The sequence below is a fragment of the Etheostoma cragini genome, chromosome 6 (assembly GCF_013103735.1).
Source record: "Etheostoma cragini isolate CJK2018 chromosome 6, CSU_Ecrag_1.0, whole genome shotgun sequence".
Lineage (NCBI taxonomy): Eukaryota > Metazoa > Chordata > Actinopteri > Perciformes > Percidae > Etheostoma > Etheostoma cragini.
In genome coordinates this window covers 17,645,143-17,661,894 of record NC_048412.1, presented here as the reverse complement: position 1 = coordinate 17,661,894, position 16,752 = coordinate 17,645,143, and the positions used below count along the sequence as shown (strand labels likewise).

General features: G+C 41.0%; 1 protein-coding gene across 2 annotated transcripts; it reads right to left on the bottom strand.

The window, feature by feature from the left end:
- Nucleotides 1–5,744: 5,744 nt before the first annotated feature.
- LOC117946729 (circadian-associated transcriptional repressor-like) lies at nt 5,745–11,253 on the bottom strand. Of its 2 annotated transcripts, none has more exons than XM_034875084.1 (6): nt 10,945–11,253; nt 9,046–9,398; nt 8,847–8,922; nt 8,437–8,515; nt 7,908–8,091; nt 5,745–7,766 (listed from the first exon to the last, which is right to left on the bottom strand). In XM_034875084.1, exons 2-6 carry the CDS (start codon nt 9,394–9,396, stop codon nt 7,158–7,160), a joined length of 1,299 nt encoding a protein of 432 aa, XP_034730975.1. In that variant the 5' UTR covers nt 9,397–9,398; nt 10,945–11,253; the 3' UTR covers nt 5,745–7,157. The 2 variants fall into 2 exon arrangements, with proteins under 2 accessions (XP_034730975.1, XP_034730974.1); XM_034875083.1 differs by lacking the exon at nt 10,945–11,253 and adding an exon at nt 9,906–10,170.
- Nucleotides 11,254–16,752: the final 5,499 nt, after the last annotated feature.

The following is a 16,752-nucleotide window of genomic DNA, read 5'->3' as shown; positions in this document are numbered from 1 at the left end:
CAGACAGACACACACACACACACACACACACACACACACACACACACACTCCCTGCCACCCTCTACAACCATCCACGTTTAAGCTTTCACTCACTAATGTGTTTAGTGTCGGAATAAACTTTGCACAGCATTTTATAGTTTGTCAGACTTGTTCTTTCTGCAATCATAACAGTCATCAAGGTTTCAGCTTTTAAGTATTGCTACATTCAATTACTCATTCTGAAAAGCACACCCCCATCATCAACCCTTTACTCACTCACATCAACCACCCACTTACTCACTGTTTACATCCATGTGTACATGCACACTCAATCAGATTTATGTGAATAACCAGATTTAGCTTATACACAGTTTGCAGTCCTCCAGTTTAACATAGGATGATATTTGGTAGTTTAAAAGAAACCTTTCAATAACACCACAGAATAATGGGAGAAACTTTCGTTGTATACTTTTTTTGTCCAATGTAGTAAGATTTTCCTCAACCTCTTTGAAACTCGTTGAACTCAGTTTCCTATTTGACCTTTCACAGGTGAATGGGCGGAATCGAAACACAGAACGAAAGGAGACTAAGGGTTACATATGGTGTCAAATAGAATAGGGCTGCAACCAAAATTTGTTTTTGCTTATTGACTTATCTTTTAATTATTTTCCAGTCTACATTATGTTAGAATTTTTTGAAAAACTTCCATCACACTTTTGCAGGGACAAAGTGACATCTAAGCTGACAAGTCAGTCAACCAAAGATTAATCAAAAACTGTTTTGATAATAGATTAATTGTAATTTTGAAATAATTTGTAAGCAAAAAAAGGAAGAAACCGGTTATAAATAGATTAAAGACTGTTGATTAGACATAAGAAGACATTTAAAGACGTCACCATGCTCTGGGCTCACATGTTGTGGGGCTATTGCGCTATTTGCTGACATTCTATAGACCATGCAATTATTCAATTAGTCAAGAAAACAAATGGTAGATGAATTAATAATGAAAGTACTATATATACAAATATAATATAACGATAAAATATGCAATTTTCAATTATGTAAAATGAAGACATCTCGCAAATCCTCCAAATTATTCAGCTGGATCCCGGACCTGTTCGTAATTTTTGCGATAAACGGTTTAAATGATTATCAAATGGTATTGGTCATTTTTATGAGAAATTAATTGCAAAATTGATATACAAAGCTGGTCTGTTGGTTGGGTAATGCTTGCTCCAATTTCGACCTTAAACAACCAGGTTAAATATTTACAAGACATTTAAAAGAGTAATGGCTTAATCTGGTTGTAATCAAATGATCAGTGAGCCAGTAAACAACACATCCACACACATTTACTCATTCATCCAACTACCTCCACCATTACCACAAACACCCATCAGAACCCCCCCTCCCCCTTGCCAACTCTGTTATGTAATGACACCACAGCACATAATATAACAATACCACAGGTATTTCGAAACAAGTACACACACAAAAACACAAAACACACACGCACACGCACACGCACGCACGCATGGACACACACACACAGACGTGCAATTACCCACACTGGCAAACAGTGACTTCCACTTGTCTATGCAGCTAAAACAAGTATCATAAGGGTGGTGGTGAGAGCTGTATGAATGTATTCCAGTAATTATATTACTGGAATGCCTTGCATTTAGTATGCAGGTATTTCAAGTCCAATATCGGCAAAGCACTATTTGTATAGTCTCACACACACACAAGTGTTTCATTGACTGAACCATTTCTTCCTACATAATAAATCACGACATGATGTCAGATGAGTGTAGAAGGTCATTATTGCCACGCTATGAATATTACATAAGTGCATAACATTGTAGGACTTCCATTTAAGATATTCCCCATGTTCCTTCACACAGTTTTTTGAAGTGTGTAGTTATGGTATATTTCATCATGCTGACCCTGTTTTATTTCATTGTATCTGACAGGGCTGTAAATCATCTTGGAGGATATAATCTCAGGGGACTAGGCTGTCTTTACTTTACAAACATAGGCTGCCAGGACCTCAGTGTGTGAATCAGTGTGAGTGCACGTGCTGGTACTAAATCCCCCCTCCTCTACTAAGACTGTAAGCTTTTATCTTTCACTTTTTTTCATTCATGACCCCCTTCTGTTTGCCAAGTCTGCCTTCTTTATGCACCTTTCTTTTTTCTGTCCTCTGTACATTCTATCCTCTATGTGGTGTTTCCCTTTTACTCACTGTACTTGAATAATTCAGCAGTCATGTAAGATGGCGTCATCACAACCAAGCTACCGTGAACACATTCAGGCCAAAGAAACTGATGAGGATTTTATTTGCCTGTAGCTCGGCTGTGCCCCAAATATCACACACAATGTCATGAGATACACGTGCGTCCTTGAAAATGTAGTCCTGTTTGTCTTTACCGTGTCCCGTGTTGGTGGCTTCACGGTGATGGGGACCACAGATGGGGGGACAGATCAGCGTCTTCAACCCCACACATCAAGGCCCATCATCACTGTGAGCTTCAGCCAGGCAGATACGACTTCGAAGTAGCTCAGATTTCCATCGCAGGGCTGTCCACGGTGCAATTTTAATTGTTATAGAGGCAGTTTTGGGAGTAGTCTGCACTTAACCCCCCCGAGGACTTTGGGTGAGTAAGAGCAAGTGCGTGAGCGTGATCCTACCATTTCATTGCATTTGTGTGAACCCGAGGGATTGTAGTTGTAATGTCACTGTGTGGCTCCTCTCATGTGAGTTTTACTGGAGTTCAGTGGGTGTTTTGTTAGGAAGGGAAGTTCAGAATGAGTGAATATGAACCTCATTGCTTCATTCCCTTCATTAAGCCCGTAGAACATTCAGCAGAACTGGACAGACACTCTAAAATTCTGAATGTGTAGAACCAATAACAGGACTTGGAACTACAATTAAAACCTACACAGCAAGGGATTAAATGGGCAGTAAGTTCATTATGTGCAATCCTATTGATGATCTCACACACACTCAGCTAATCCAACACATGCTGGTTGGATACTCAAAGAATTGAAAAGTACTGAGCACATTTATAGTGCAATAACAATCACTGTTTTTTTCTAAAATGATTAATAAAACTATTGTTTGAACAAAACTGTAGGAGCCTAAATGAAAAACAGATAAACGCAAATCAAATGGGTGGAACTAAAAACAAGGGTTGGTTCAATGTAGTCACAATTGAAAACAAATGGGAAAAAACCCAAATTTCCTCCTCGTTCCCCAACACTGAGTGAGGTCATGTCTTCTCCCTGTGCCCTCCACACATCCTCTTCCTGTCCTTTTTCTCTTGCCCCTTGTTTCCATCCTCTAGAGTAGGAAGGGGGGAGTAGTGGCAGGGGGGTGGGTGTGGGTGGTGGAGGGCAAGGGCTTCTCTGCTAAAAACTGCATGGATACAAGGGGGGGCCGAGAGGGAGGGAGGCAGAAGGGAGGGAGGGCGGTCTTTGTTGTTGTAACATAGCACAGTCAGTGTGTCAGAGACAGGCCCATCACAAAATCAGCCCGTCAGTGTGTCAGAGCATGTGGAGGGGAGTGGCGCACGCGTGTGTATTTTACAACTCAGGGTATGTTTGTGTTTGTGTGTGTGGCATGGCTGATTTCATCCTTTCTGAGCAGGGAGAAATCAAACCACACCCTCTTAAAATTTGCCACTCTCGTGCCCATGTGCATGCTGTATCCATGGATGTGATGCTGGAGTGGGGAGAAAATGGTGAATGTGCACCATTTGTAATTCAGGAATTTGAGCCAAAATAAATTGAATATGTGATTTTATAAATGAAATCTTAGCTGAAACTTAGTTATTTTTATTTTCTCGTTTAGTCTATAAAAGGTCAGATGAAGTGTCCATTTTCCATCACAATTTCCAGACTATAGTATAGTATGCTTTATCTCCCCATGATTCCAAAACCCAAAGACATTCAGTTTACAATGATATAAAACAGAAAAAAGCAGCAAATCCTCACACTGGTGAAGCTGGCACCAGAGAATTTTTGTAATTTTTGCTTGAAAAAACTACTTAAACTATCACTCGATTATTAAAATAGTTGTGGATTAGTTATGAATTCATCACTATTTTACAATTAACTGCCACTATATGCATGCTTGAGCTGTCAGCAATTTTTTTTTTTTTTAAACAATCATGTTGCAGAGATATAAATAATCTCCTTCTGTGTTTTGTGGTAACACAGATGTTGTGTGGACTGTCACAGGAGCTCGGTAGGTGATCACTGAGGTTAACTTTAAATCTCAACATTTGATTTTTGCGGGTGCAGCGATCAGACTGTTTTGTTACTGTAGCAGGAATGCACTGCAGACACAACCATGCCACGCTCTTCTCTACTACCTGTAGGAGGTCTCTGCTCATTGTGATCTCATAAAATAAACAACACACATATAAGCTGCAGTCGTGTTTTCGCTCTGTAGAAGCAGCTGGTTGGAGGATCAGCCAGCCCCCCCACTACTGCTAGTCAGATTACTGAAGCTGTAGTCTCACACCCCCTCCCCTTTCTCTCTCTCACACACACACACACACTTCAAAATGTACAGTCTACTTGCACCCCATTGAGACACACATCTGTTTAGTGAGAGCTGCTTTCCAAAACACGAGTCTTACTCACATATTATACCACAGACATAATACCAATTTTTCTACATTGAGTTTTTTTTTCATTTAAATGTTTAAAAGTTAACAAAGCACCAAAATACAGACAGTTCAGCTTTCAAAATTTGTCATTTATTAAAAGATTTTTTTCCCTGTTCATTATTATTGAAAAAGTAGCCAGAACAGTAATATCATATAAAGAAGGGGTGAGAGAAAGACAGAGTCTAGTTTAGATAGAAAAGATACTAACAGGATTGAAGGAGAGAGGACAAGGGCAGACAAATGCAGCAGAGTGGGGGAAGGGGGGGGGAAGGAGGGAACTACAGTCAGCTTTTACAGTTTTGGAAGAAAAAAGGCAGCTAAAATGAACAACACATATAATTTGTGACCAATCACCAGTGGTCACTGCAGTAGAAAACATACATGAAAATAGGACATTAACAATGAAAAATAAGTGCAATTGATTTTTGTCATACCACAACCGTAAACAGGAGTGGGGTGGAGGACAGCCCCAGCCTCTGATCGAGAGTCAGTGTCTGGCACGCCATACCGTCACGTTTAAAGATGGGACGGGGTAAGATGGTCTGACTCTGGGTCTGTGACTGAGGGTTGTACACTCTTACTCCACATAGAGGCTGCCAGTGGCTCTGTGTTCACATATGGTGCTTTTTTTGGAGGAGACAGGTACGTAAATATCCCTACTCTCTGTTTATGTAAATAGTGTATGAATCACTCATACCAATTTTAAAAATATTTTAGTCTTAATATTTACAATACTTTATCCAATCACAATGCTAAAATCCCTCCTAGATTTAGAAGAATATTGTGAGTAGATTTCTCCTATCGAACATCTAAATTAGAACAGGAATCAGAATAACAATAGCAGCATTAGAGGGTGGTGCAAATAAAGATTTCCTCCCTTAGATGTACATTAAGGTTTTTTCAAGTTTTCAAGAGCACCAGCTACAAGTACAGTTCAGGCTTATCTCTGTTGACAACATCAAAAAGAACAGCTCCAAAAGAAAGGCTACACTTGAATACGTAGCCACTGTTGTTGGTGTGTGTAATAGTTGATGGTGTAGGCAGTTTACGTAACTGTAGATGTCTGAATACTAGAGCTGGATGCCGTGTTTTAAGCAGTAGATAGATAGTTGATGATACTGTTGGCTTGGATGCTGTGTGTATTATCTGTAGAAGCAAAATGAAAATGACTACATATGGTCTTTCATGATTGAATGTGCACTGCTTTTGTGAAACACAAGCAAACAATCAAAATGCAGTATAAATGCACTGAAAGCCCCAAATGCTTTTCTGAACACATCCTATTTGGTAAAAAGGCACAGTAGTCCAAAGTCCAATCATACATTTCACTTCCTTTGTTTTTAGTTTTTCTCCTCATGATAGCAATAAAAAACACACACAAACTGTCACCAGCATTTTCCCAATACCCTCAAAAGAGTTGTAAGCCAAACTATGCAAGCGCACAGCAGGCAATATTCATCTGCCCAATAAATAAGTATAAACAATAAATAAATTCAGTGTCCAATCAACATATGAATAAATTAACCATGGGATTCAAGAGTCATATGTCATTGAGTGGTGCTTGTTTTTTTCACCTGGACAGTCAGTTTGCAGTTGCAGACCGAGCAGAAACATCTGATCCACAGCATGACAAGAAAAGTTTACTTCCGATTGCAGAGATATCATACCTCTCGATGCCAAGTGCCCAAGCACGTCTTGGATTACATTCGTAATTTTATTACCGTAACTTTGTCCAGTCTCTGATGACTCTTAACACACATACAGTATAATGCTGCGTCACATCTCTGGCTACAAGATAATTAATGACTTCAATGTCACTTTTCCTCTTCAAGCCAGATGGCTCAAGTCTATCTACAAGTGAATGTAACGTCGAGCGTGTCTCCCGCCGTAAGACCTCATCAAATTCAGCTCACACTGCGTTACTCACTATTGATTGAAGTTACCTCATCACAACAAACCTTGGAAGCTTTCATTGTATATACTGACATCAGATTTTTTAATTTCAGATCAAGTTTGTCCTTCAAGTTAGATGTCTGCCTAAAACAGTCATCTCTGAATCTAGTGATTGCTTCCATGCTGAGAAGAATCTATTATTTGCGCCACAAAATTCTTCAAAATCTCTGCGATCGATCATTACTCAACAAGCTGTAAATACCCTTCCAGCTTTAGGTGTTCTCTCTCATCCCCCTCAACCACAACTGCTTTTGTGCCTGTTTACATTATTATGTTTTTCTGATTATCAACTCTAATAGTTTTGATTCATTTGAACACATTATGTCCTGCTGTTTGAAATATTATTTGCAATTGTGGTTTTTATAAGGGGTTATGTATGGTCCCTCATTTCTCGTCAACATTTATCACATACAATTTCTTTCCTCCCCTTCCTTCCTTTAATGCATCTATAATTCCAGGCTTTCACCCTCTTTCTCACACAGCAGCTTTTAGCCCGGTGGTGTAACAAAGCAAAGCTGCCAGCTCTTTGCTTGACATCGTTCAATGCATCAGGTCTCAAAGGGAGTGGGGCATACCTTGGGCAAAGGCGTAAGCGTGACTTGAGCAGACTGACTTTCACCCGGACATGTCTCTGTGGACTCAATCTGTTGTACAGCAACTGTCTGGCTTTGGGACCTGAATGGCTTCTTCAGATTTTTGGGGTGCTTGTAAGGTGTGGTAGAGGAGATGGAGCTGTCTTGCATAGCTGGACTGCCCCTCCTGCTGGGTGGGAGGCTGACTGTGACGGGCTGGTTTTCATTGTTGCCTGCCACTGTTGTGCCCTTATGTGGAGGGCAAGCCTTTCGTGGGGAAAGGATGGGGGCAACGTGAACCCATGTCAGGCTCGGCTCAGAGCTCGGACCGGCTTGGTATTTTGATTGCTTGCCTAGTTCCTCGCCGCCACTGTGCTTTTCCTTTGTGTCCTCATTTAGCTGGCTGTTACCAGCAACATCTGGTGAAATTTGGTTTGCATCAGGTTCCAATGATGGAGGAAGTGGGCCGTCCCTTTCATCACAATCTTGCTTTCCCTTCTTCTCTTCCCCACTGATACGAGGGCACTTGAGAAGCACAGGGGAAGGTGTGGGGGAGGACATGCTTGTCCAGCTGAGCCTGCGCTTCTAGAAAATGAGCAGGAGAGTAGTTTGCAAGTGAATATAGAATTCAATTTATAGTGGTGTTGGTGTGGTGGTGTCGGTGTGAGGGGTGTTTGTGTGTGCACAAGTTGGCTCTTGCACACACAGGAATGGCATTGTTCTCACCTTGACCGGAATGTGTAACTGATCCCTGTGCTTGTGTGGAGGGGTGGAGCTGGAAGTGTCTTGGATTGAGTGAGCAGGGGATGCAGTGACGCTGGAGGCGGCAGAGACAGGCTGAGAGTGGATCTGAGGAAACCAATGCTTCAGCATTATCTCCACCTGGAGAAGGGTGTTCAGGTACTTCTCCCTACAAAACATAAGGCACATTCAAAAAGACTGTATAAATGTTAAGTAACAGATGGCAATGCAACAACACATCTGGACAACTATAGTCCTGCATATAGATCTAGATACATTTGCTTCTGAAGTTTTAGTTTTTTTTTTTTTCCTTTTCAATAAAACAAGGTGATGACACTTGTAATAGAAAAGAGTACCTTATTGGTCCTTTCTTGTTATAACTACAATTTAATAATCATTTACATGGTAAAATCTAAATAAGATGTAGTGTCTAGCAATGCACGGTTAAGATAAGAAGGAGTAAGAGATAGAATCATTAAGGGTGGATGGTGGGACAATGTGAACAACATCTTACCCGCTGTTGGGTCTCTGTAAAACCCCCACGATCCTCTGGATCCGATCCATGGCGACGCTCTGCTGGAAACTACTCAAACCTGACAATCAAAACCAAAATCCCCCAGTCAACATTTGCATTGTAAGACTTCATAGTCACAAAAAATGCATGTCCATGTAGACGTGCGCAAACATCAGTTTCACTTTGTATCGGTAAATGCTCGTCAGTTGATGAGTCAGCCACAAGAATGTCGCGTCACACACTCTGGACTATATTGATATTCTGCATCGATACAGACTGCTGCAAGAAAGGAACACTCTATTGAAATGGATAGAGGCCACTGTGATCATAAACCTGTGTTCAGCAACTAGAACTTTAGCTGCCAACCTGCATACATAAGAGAATGAAAGCAGTGGTGTGAGGATGCTTACCTCGATCAAAGCGGCCCCTCTTCAGTCCATTCAGCAGCTCCAGAAGGGGCCTGACAAAACCCTGTAGCTCAGCACACTAACAGAGAAAGAGAAGATAGATCACTACTGAGTTTGGGTTTAACCTTGCTGCCTAAATCATTCTTCTAGGCTTTCCTCTGCACACATTGCTATGTCATCCCTCTTCTCCTCAGTCCCTTACCTTTTGAGCAAACAGTAGGTCTCCCTGTGATTTAAGAATCTGGCTTGTGGGATCTGTCTTGCCCAAACTGATTTGAGCTGCCTTGGGGCTGTTCGCGGACCTGTATGACTCCTCCTCTTCCTCTTTATCTGTGAAGCCATCGCACGTCCACTGGGACCCAGGACTCTCCGACCCTCTGTCTTCATTAGATGTAGCCCCGTCCACGCCACCAACGATGACAGGGGATGAGCTGTCTGTCAGGAAGACGTCTGTGTCATCCTCTGCCTGCTCCGAGTCGCTCAACAAGAGGCTGTCACTGAAACTCAGGGAATCGAAGGAGGGCTGAGAGGAAGTGCTGCCCTGGGACTGCATTGCTGTTGGGGCAGAATGGTTTGAGTTATTAGAACAGTCTGATAGCTGAGAAAGAAACAAAAAAGGCTTGGCATAGCACTTAAAACCAGCAGGTTGTTACTCTAGTGAGAGGTGAGGCAAACTGAGACAGAATCATAGCAAAGAGCCGCATTCCATTTAGCATATACCTTAGTTTTTCCAATTTCGCTACCAAAAATATATAACCCCAATTACTCAAAATGGTGGGTATACCAATGCCCTAGTTTAACATGTGCAGAGTGGGACTGGGGCTAGGCAGTAGGCACACAATGGTAGTGCATTTCTGGCTCCCATTGAGGAGATTGGAGACTGGAGAGGAGCGTAAAATGTGAGGGGGATGGGAGCTTGTAGAGTAGTGAAATCAGAATAGCCAGTCTCTCTTTCTCTCCCATTGCCTCCGGTGCCCTCTCTAGCCCCTCCTCTCTGTCTATAGCCCCTCCTCTCTGTCTCGGGCTTGCGCTCCATCCCCCCTTGGGTTCACACACACAAACCTCTTCCTCTACAGCTGTATTTCTGTATGCCTCTCATCTCTCTCTGCTGCTCTCCCTTCAGCTCATCCTGTTCATTATGCACGCAAGGCTGGTGCTCCTCTTTCTTTCCATTTCCACAGACCAGCCCTTTTCCTCCTCCTCCTCCTCCTCCTCCTTCTCTCGTATTCACATTTTACATTCTGTATATTTTTCCATGTGCACCTTTCTCTCAACTGTCTTTCCATTTCTTTTCGGTATCTGTGTAATCTCTGCCTCCTGGTCTTTGATACCCCCAACACAAGGGGGACATTAAAATGGGTCAGATAAATAAACAAGTACACACACCAACACGGATTTAATCAATATGAGGAAAAAAAATCTAAAAATGTAAAGACAAAGGAGATTGATATAGTTGTTTGCAGAGTGGCCACAATCCCTAAATGGAGCAAGAACTATACTCTTCCGAGTCTACACAATGTCTCAATATCAGGACTATGGAAACATTTTCAACAAGCATGATCAGCTTTTACAACAACAAAATGGCATTCCGATTGTATTGGAGTCTGATGGTTGGATTCTCTTCAGGCCTCTTAAACCCAAATGTCACGTTGTTTACATGCATGTGCACGAGTGCAAATAGTGGATACACTATAGTTACATTGCTAATGTTTCCACGCCCTCTGCGCTATAGTTCACCCACAACAGGAATTTCTAACAATATTTATCAACAATATCATTTAACAATATCGGAAAATAAACCCGGAATGACATCACAACAAATACCAATTACAAGAGAAACATGTTTTATCAATGTAATGTTCTGGCAGTATAAATGCCTTGGTAGCCTATCGTTACTACACGGTAATGCTCTATTATCAAAAATTGCTGGAACAAAGCCACGTGAGAAAAAAAATAGCTTTTGGCTAGCTATATTAACAAATAGTACCCGTGTGCACAAACAGGATACAGCGGGACAGGAAATTCCTTTAGGCTAGCCTACGAACTTCGGAATACCTTAGCCATAAAACAAAAGAAACGTTAAGTTGGAGGAAATACTCACCTTCAGTAATATTATATAAAAACAGCAGCTTTCAGAAACAGTCGTTAACGGCTCTATCTCCTACTTTGATACGACAGATCCCTCAATACACACTCCGTTGCTTGAGCAGCATCGGGGCGTCCAGCATCAGCGCTCGCTCTAGCTCGCTCTCTCTCTCTCTCTCTCTCTCTCTTTCTCTCTCTCTCTCTCTCTCTCTCTCTCTGTGGTCTCTCTGTTTCTCACACCCACCAACTAGCCGGCAGTTCATCGGTTTGTGTCTTTGCTAGCTCTTTCTCTCGGCCGTTTACGAGCGTCAACATGTGCGCAGATCCACGTGCCCACGTTTAACGCGCATTCTATTGGCTGCTGGCCCGGCTGTGTCCCACCTTATTGGCTGACCCTTCCAGCCAGTGATTGCTTTCCTAGCTGCTGATTGGACGGCAAACCAGGCACTCACTCATGTGTCTCCCGTGTGCTTGGTGTCGGGGCAGGCCTGGGCTGCACGGCTCCGCTCTACTACAGCGACTGGGTGTAAACACACGTACGCAAAGAGTGTTATATGCATCTGGTGCGCACAGTAAAAATATTACCCCGCCTCCTCACACTTACTACCAAAACATAAAAGCACTCGCGCACTGAACGCACCATAAAACAGTTAAGAAACCATATGCAACCCAGCTCACCGAACTAACGAACAACAGAAAAGCGTTTATGACTTACTTCTGTCCTCGCTGTGGAAGACGACGGACATTTATTTAGAGGAAAAGAAGCCTATCAGATGGAAAAATACGGTGGTGTTGGGATTTAAAGTCCACTCAGGCACAATATAGCACTCCTCATCTATTTGATACAATATTGAGAAGGATCTATGTCAAAAGTCCCTATCACCGTATGAGATTATAATTAAATAGAGCACTCAACCTTACATGAGCAGTGTCTCCAAGCATACCTATGTGATTCAATGATGTGCTCATGAGCTGTTTATTTGTGCCTGTAAGCTGTGTGCAATTTGTGTTTATGTTCTTTTTTTTGTGATTTTAGCAACCTGCTTTGGTCTGTACAGCACTCTGTGCTAGCCTACTATCAACTAATGCTAATAGGCTACACACCTCAATGGTTCAGTCATTCTTTTTTCAGCCATTCTAATAAAGATATTTAAGAGTAAAGTCAATTCATCAGTCATCATTTTGCCTAAAGGTTACCTTTTTTGAAGATCCTATAGGAGAAAATACCTAAAATGTGACGACTTCAGTAACAGACCAGAAATATCATTATTGGTTAGGGGTATTCAGCATTGCCAGGAATAGGTCAACTTACTATTCCAATACAATTCTTTAACCCTATCTGAGATATCTTAGCTATATATAATGTAATGTCACTCTAAATGTGTCATTGTCATACTGTTATAGTTTTTTTTTTTTTCTTGGCGTTTTACTTCAAGAGATGTACATTGTTCTGTGTTTTTTTCATTTGTCTTGTACGTCAACCAAAAAAACAAGTTCTGCGACTCGAATATGTAGTGTCAATACATTCCTCAACATATGCATTCTCTTACAAAAAGTGTTCAGTGTCAGTGTTCAGGCTACACAACTGGAAAACATGGCTATAAATACAGGAGGTAAAAGGTGAAAAAAATTAAATTAAAATGGTGATAATTTATCTTATTTGAAATGTAATATTTGATGCTATTTTGTCTCATTGTGGTTGTGTTGTCATATTAAGATAACTAATACATCAACATGTAATTGATGTGTGAGTAAGGGATTTGACCATAATGCAGTAAGTCAGTTTCCAGCTCCATGAGATAAAGGCCATGTGTAGTAGCTTCCCCCACTACTTAAGGCTACTACAGAGTGGAATGAACTCAGCAACCCTCAGGAGAAACATGCACAGACACACACACACACACACACACACACACACACACACACACACACACACACACACACACACACACACACACACACAAACAAGCACAGACACACACACACACACAGGCACGCATGGGTGCCCATACTCATAGTCATGTACTCATTCTCCCACACTCATCATATGTATTGGTATTTTCTCTTCTCATAAGACCTGAATTGCAGGTCAGTTGCTGGCTTTTACTGGTATTTTTAGAGGTGAAATGCCAGACAAAATTAGGGGGAGTGCCTCTAAGCACTTGCATGTTGACCCCTTCATCCCTGGAGTTATCAATGAAGGATCTGCCCTTCCCCCACTAGCCTATACATATATGTACATGAACCCACTGAACCCTCTCCTCAGTAACAAGCCATGTCCTTGTCTGATTGGCAACACCTGTCTTTGAGCCTTGTACCGTCAGTTAGTCCCCTTAACACCAGGTGAGCAAACCAACCCCTCTTAATTTCGAAACACAATAAGGGTTGACCTTTGGTAATGGTGAACTAAAGAAGGGGTTTCTGTTTGTGTGTAACAGGGACCAGGTCAATAGAAAAAGCTCTCCAACCCCCCACAGCATTCCTCTGCAGCACATGAACCCAATGAACCTACTCTGAGTTCACGGGTGTTGAAGACCACCCCCATCATTACCACCTTTTCATTTCCTTTTCGTCCCACCTTCCACCTGGTTTCTATGTTTTGTGCCTCTTCTCATTATCATGTCTTTGCATTTACATGCTTGATAATTGATAAACTGTTCCCTAATATAGAAAATACAGCTTTCTTCTGTTAGGTTACTCAAAGTGGGAATGGAGTTATGTACTAATAAATAATAGAAACAGACATGTTTCCTCTGAAGTTACAATACAGTTGTAATTGATTCGTAGATTCACTGCTGAGGCTTATGTCGTCAAGTGACCTGCAGCACACTAAATGCTTCTGCAGTTTATGCCGGGACGAGACTGAAAGAACTTTATTATATTTAGTCATATTTAATAACATAGTGTTTTATATTCCTGTAATGACTTCACCCAGGATATGTTTGTCTTGAAGTCTTGCTCATTCTGAAGGTATGCAAGCATTCGGGTGGTGAAAGCATGCAGGAGTTCCTGTAAGGCCAAACGCACCAGCAGGTGTGGTCAGAGCGAGACGCCACAACAGAAAGCTGATCTGCCTGAGGAAAGAGAGAGGCCGTAAGAGAGACTGAACTGTAAACAGTCTCTCCCCAGTCAAGTCCAGTAGGAACAAAAGTACACACTACTGCTGTGTCCTCATTGCAATGCACCTGTCTGTCTGTCAGTCAGTCAGTCTGTCTGTCTTCATCCTCCTCTCAAATACAATCATTTTAATAACTACCGTTATTAATAACTACCGTTAGGCCAAACAACTTTGACAAAGAAAACCAATGAGATAGGCTATATGTACAGTATATATACATATATACATTATATATATATAGATTAGGCCTACAGTTCCATAGATCACTACAAACATTTGCAAAGCTGCTCATCCTAAACAGAGGGATCCTCACATGACGACAGATGATCTGTAGCTCAATTTGTGAATTAAATCAGAAGATAATGTACTCTAACCACGCCCCTCAGTAGAACACTGAGCGACCAATGGGAAGCCACAACGGTGATTGCTGTTGCATAATTTGGCTGAAGTGCTTCACGTTGAAGGGGTCGACACACTGTGTGAAGAGATGGAGCCGAGAGAAGGAGAGAGGAGGTGGAGAACAAATACAGCTGTGTCTTTAAAGTTACAGAGATTTGTGCTCATGTGAGACATATTAGTCACCGATGAAACAAGTGACTGTAGGTTTAACACACAGACAGACCTGCTGTTAGTTTTGTCGCGGTTATCTCGTGATGTCTTACAAAAATGAGCCCACCTTACTAAGGAAATAATCCAGAGGCTATGTGGTCTGCCCCGGAGAATACACAAGATGTTGTATTCTTTGTTTTATACTAATAACAAAATAACAATTTATTTAAATTAATTCTGGAAAAAGTACCCTACTATAAGATTTCGATAAAACTAAAAAAGATAATGGCTCTTCTAGAGTTGCCATACACAATGCAATAGGCCTAAATGATGTAACGTTTTGCAGTTTTCATTTTAATGTTTTAAGTTTATCCTTGGTTTCTGAATGTGATGTAATCTAGATCAGAATACTCCCCCTGAATTGCCTTTTGAGAATTTAAAGGTAAATCCACCCTAAAAACACAATTTGAATTAGAATTGTAATGTGTAAAAGTAGTATAATTTCACATATGGGATTTTCCTTTGTATTTTGGTGCATAACAAAAAACACAGTAAGAGAAAAGAAAACCAACAAGTACTGCAAAGGCCATGAAGTATAACTATACAATAGAACATTTTGCAATACAAAATGTGAAACTATATCTTATGATTTTTTGTTTTTTTTAAATAAAACAGCTTTGCAGCGTTTGAAACTAAAATGATGGACTATGATACATATTGCAAACATCTGGATTGAAATTCCATTAGGGCAACAAAAAAACACCTAAAATGTATAGCACAGGCTATATATCTAATCAGTGCATCTTTTGGATGTTATGTCCAAATGATTGTTATAATATAGCTGTGTCTCACCATTTCCCATCAAAATGACGTTGTTCTGTTATTCCCTGTCTATGGTGCAGTTTCGGGTTTGTAACAAATCTTTTACAAAGTTGGGAAGAAATGGCAATGCACATTTTTGGGTGGATTTTTCAAACAAGAATCAGCCTAAAACATGCCACGTGGAGAGGGCTCCCCCCTGTGTTCAAACCTGAACAAGTTGTCCAATAATGTTCCTGTACGATGTGTGTTCAATTTATACAACCGTTTAAATAAAGACATAATTTAAATTTGAAACTTAGCATTTAAAAAAATGAATTCTTTGTTCGTTCTACAAAAAAAAATAAAACATTTTCATACACAGAATGATGTAAGCGTCAACAAAGACAATTCCAAACAATAGTAAAAATATTGTACACTGCATTTGGCCATGCAGAGAACTGAACCTTTTACAGCAGACTTTTTGACTTGACTTGTGATAGTGAGAAAAGCAAAGGTGTCCCTCATCACATTAATAGTGGCTTCTTTCTGCTCAAGTGGCCCAGTAAGTCATGACGGTGTGACACGGAACCAGTTTGCCCAATACCTGAACCCCTAAACTAAAGCAGCTAAATTAAAATTCAGCCATCATTTTTTTTTTATTTCCACTTGCACTTTTATATATACACTATATATATATAGTACAGGCCAAAAGTTTGGAACCACCTTCTCAATCAATGCATTTCACAACTATTTACATTGTAAATTATCACTGAAGGCATCAAAACTATGAATGAACACATGTGGAATTATGTCCTTAACAAAGAATTGTGAAATAACTGAAAAAAATTATTATATTCTAGTTTCTTCAAAGTAGCCACCCTTTGCTCTGATTATTGTTTCACACACTCTTGGCATTCTCTTAATGAGCTTCAAGAGGTAGTCACCGGAAAGGGTTTCCCAACGGTCTTGAAGGAGGTGCAACATTCCATCACTCTCTTTCTTGGTCAAATAGCCCTTACACAGCCTGGAGATGAGTTTGGGGTCATTGTCCTGTTGAAAAATAAAAGATGGTCCAACTAAACGCAAACTGGATGGGATGTCCCTGCAGGATGCTGTGGTAGCCATGCTGGTTCAGTATGCCTTCAATTTGGAATAAATTCCTAACAGTGTCACCAGTAAAGCACCCCCACACCATCACACCTCCTCCTTTGGTTGGAACCAAAGATCTCAAACAGAGGTCCACTGGTCTAATGTCCATTCCTTGTGTTTCTTGGCCCGAACAAATCTCTTCTGCTTGTTGCCTCTCCTTAGCAGTGGTTTCTTAGCTGCTATCTGACCATGAAGGCCTGATTTGCG

Bases quoted from the DNA above. Each gene is read 5' to 3' on its own strand.
- LOC117946729 (XM_034875083.1), bottom strand. From the start codon at position 9,942: ATGAGAGGCATACAGAAATACAGCTGTAGAGGAAGAG. The intron at 8,092-8,436 runs GTAAGATGTTGT...TATGTTTTGTAG, and splicing joins TTACAGAGACCCAACAGCGG to GGAGAAGTACCTGAACACCC. The intron at 7,767-7,907 runs GTGAGAACAATG...CTCATTTTCTAG, and splicing joins AGTTACACATTCCGGTCAAG to AAGCGCAGGCTCAGCTGGAC.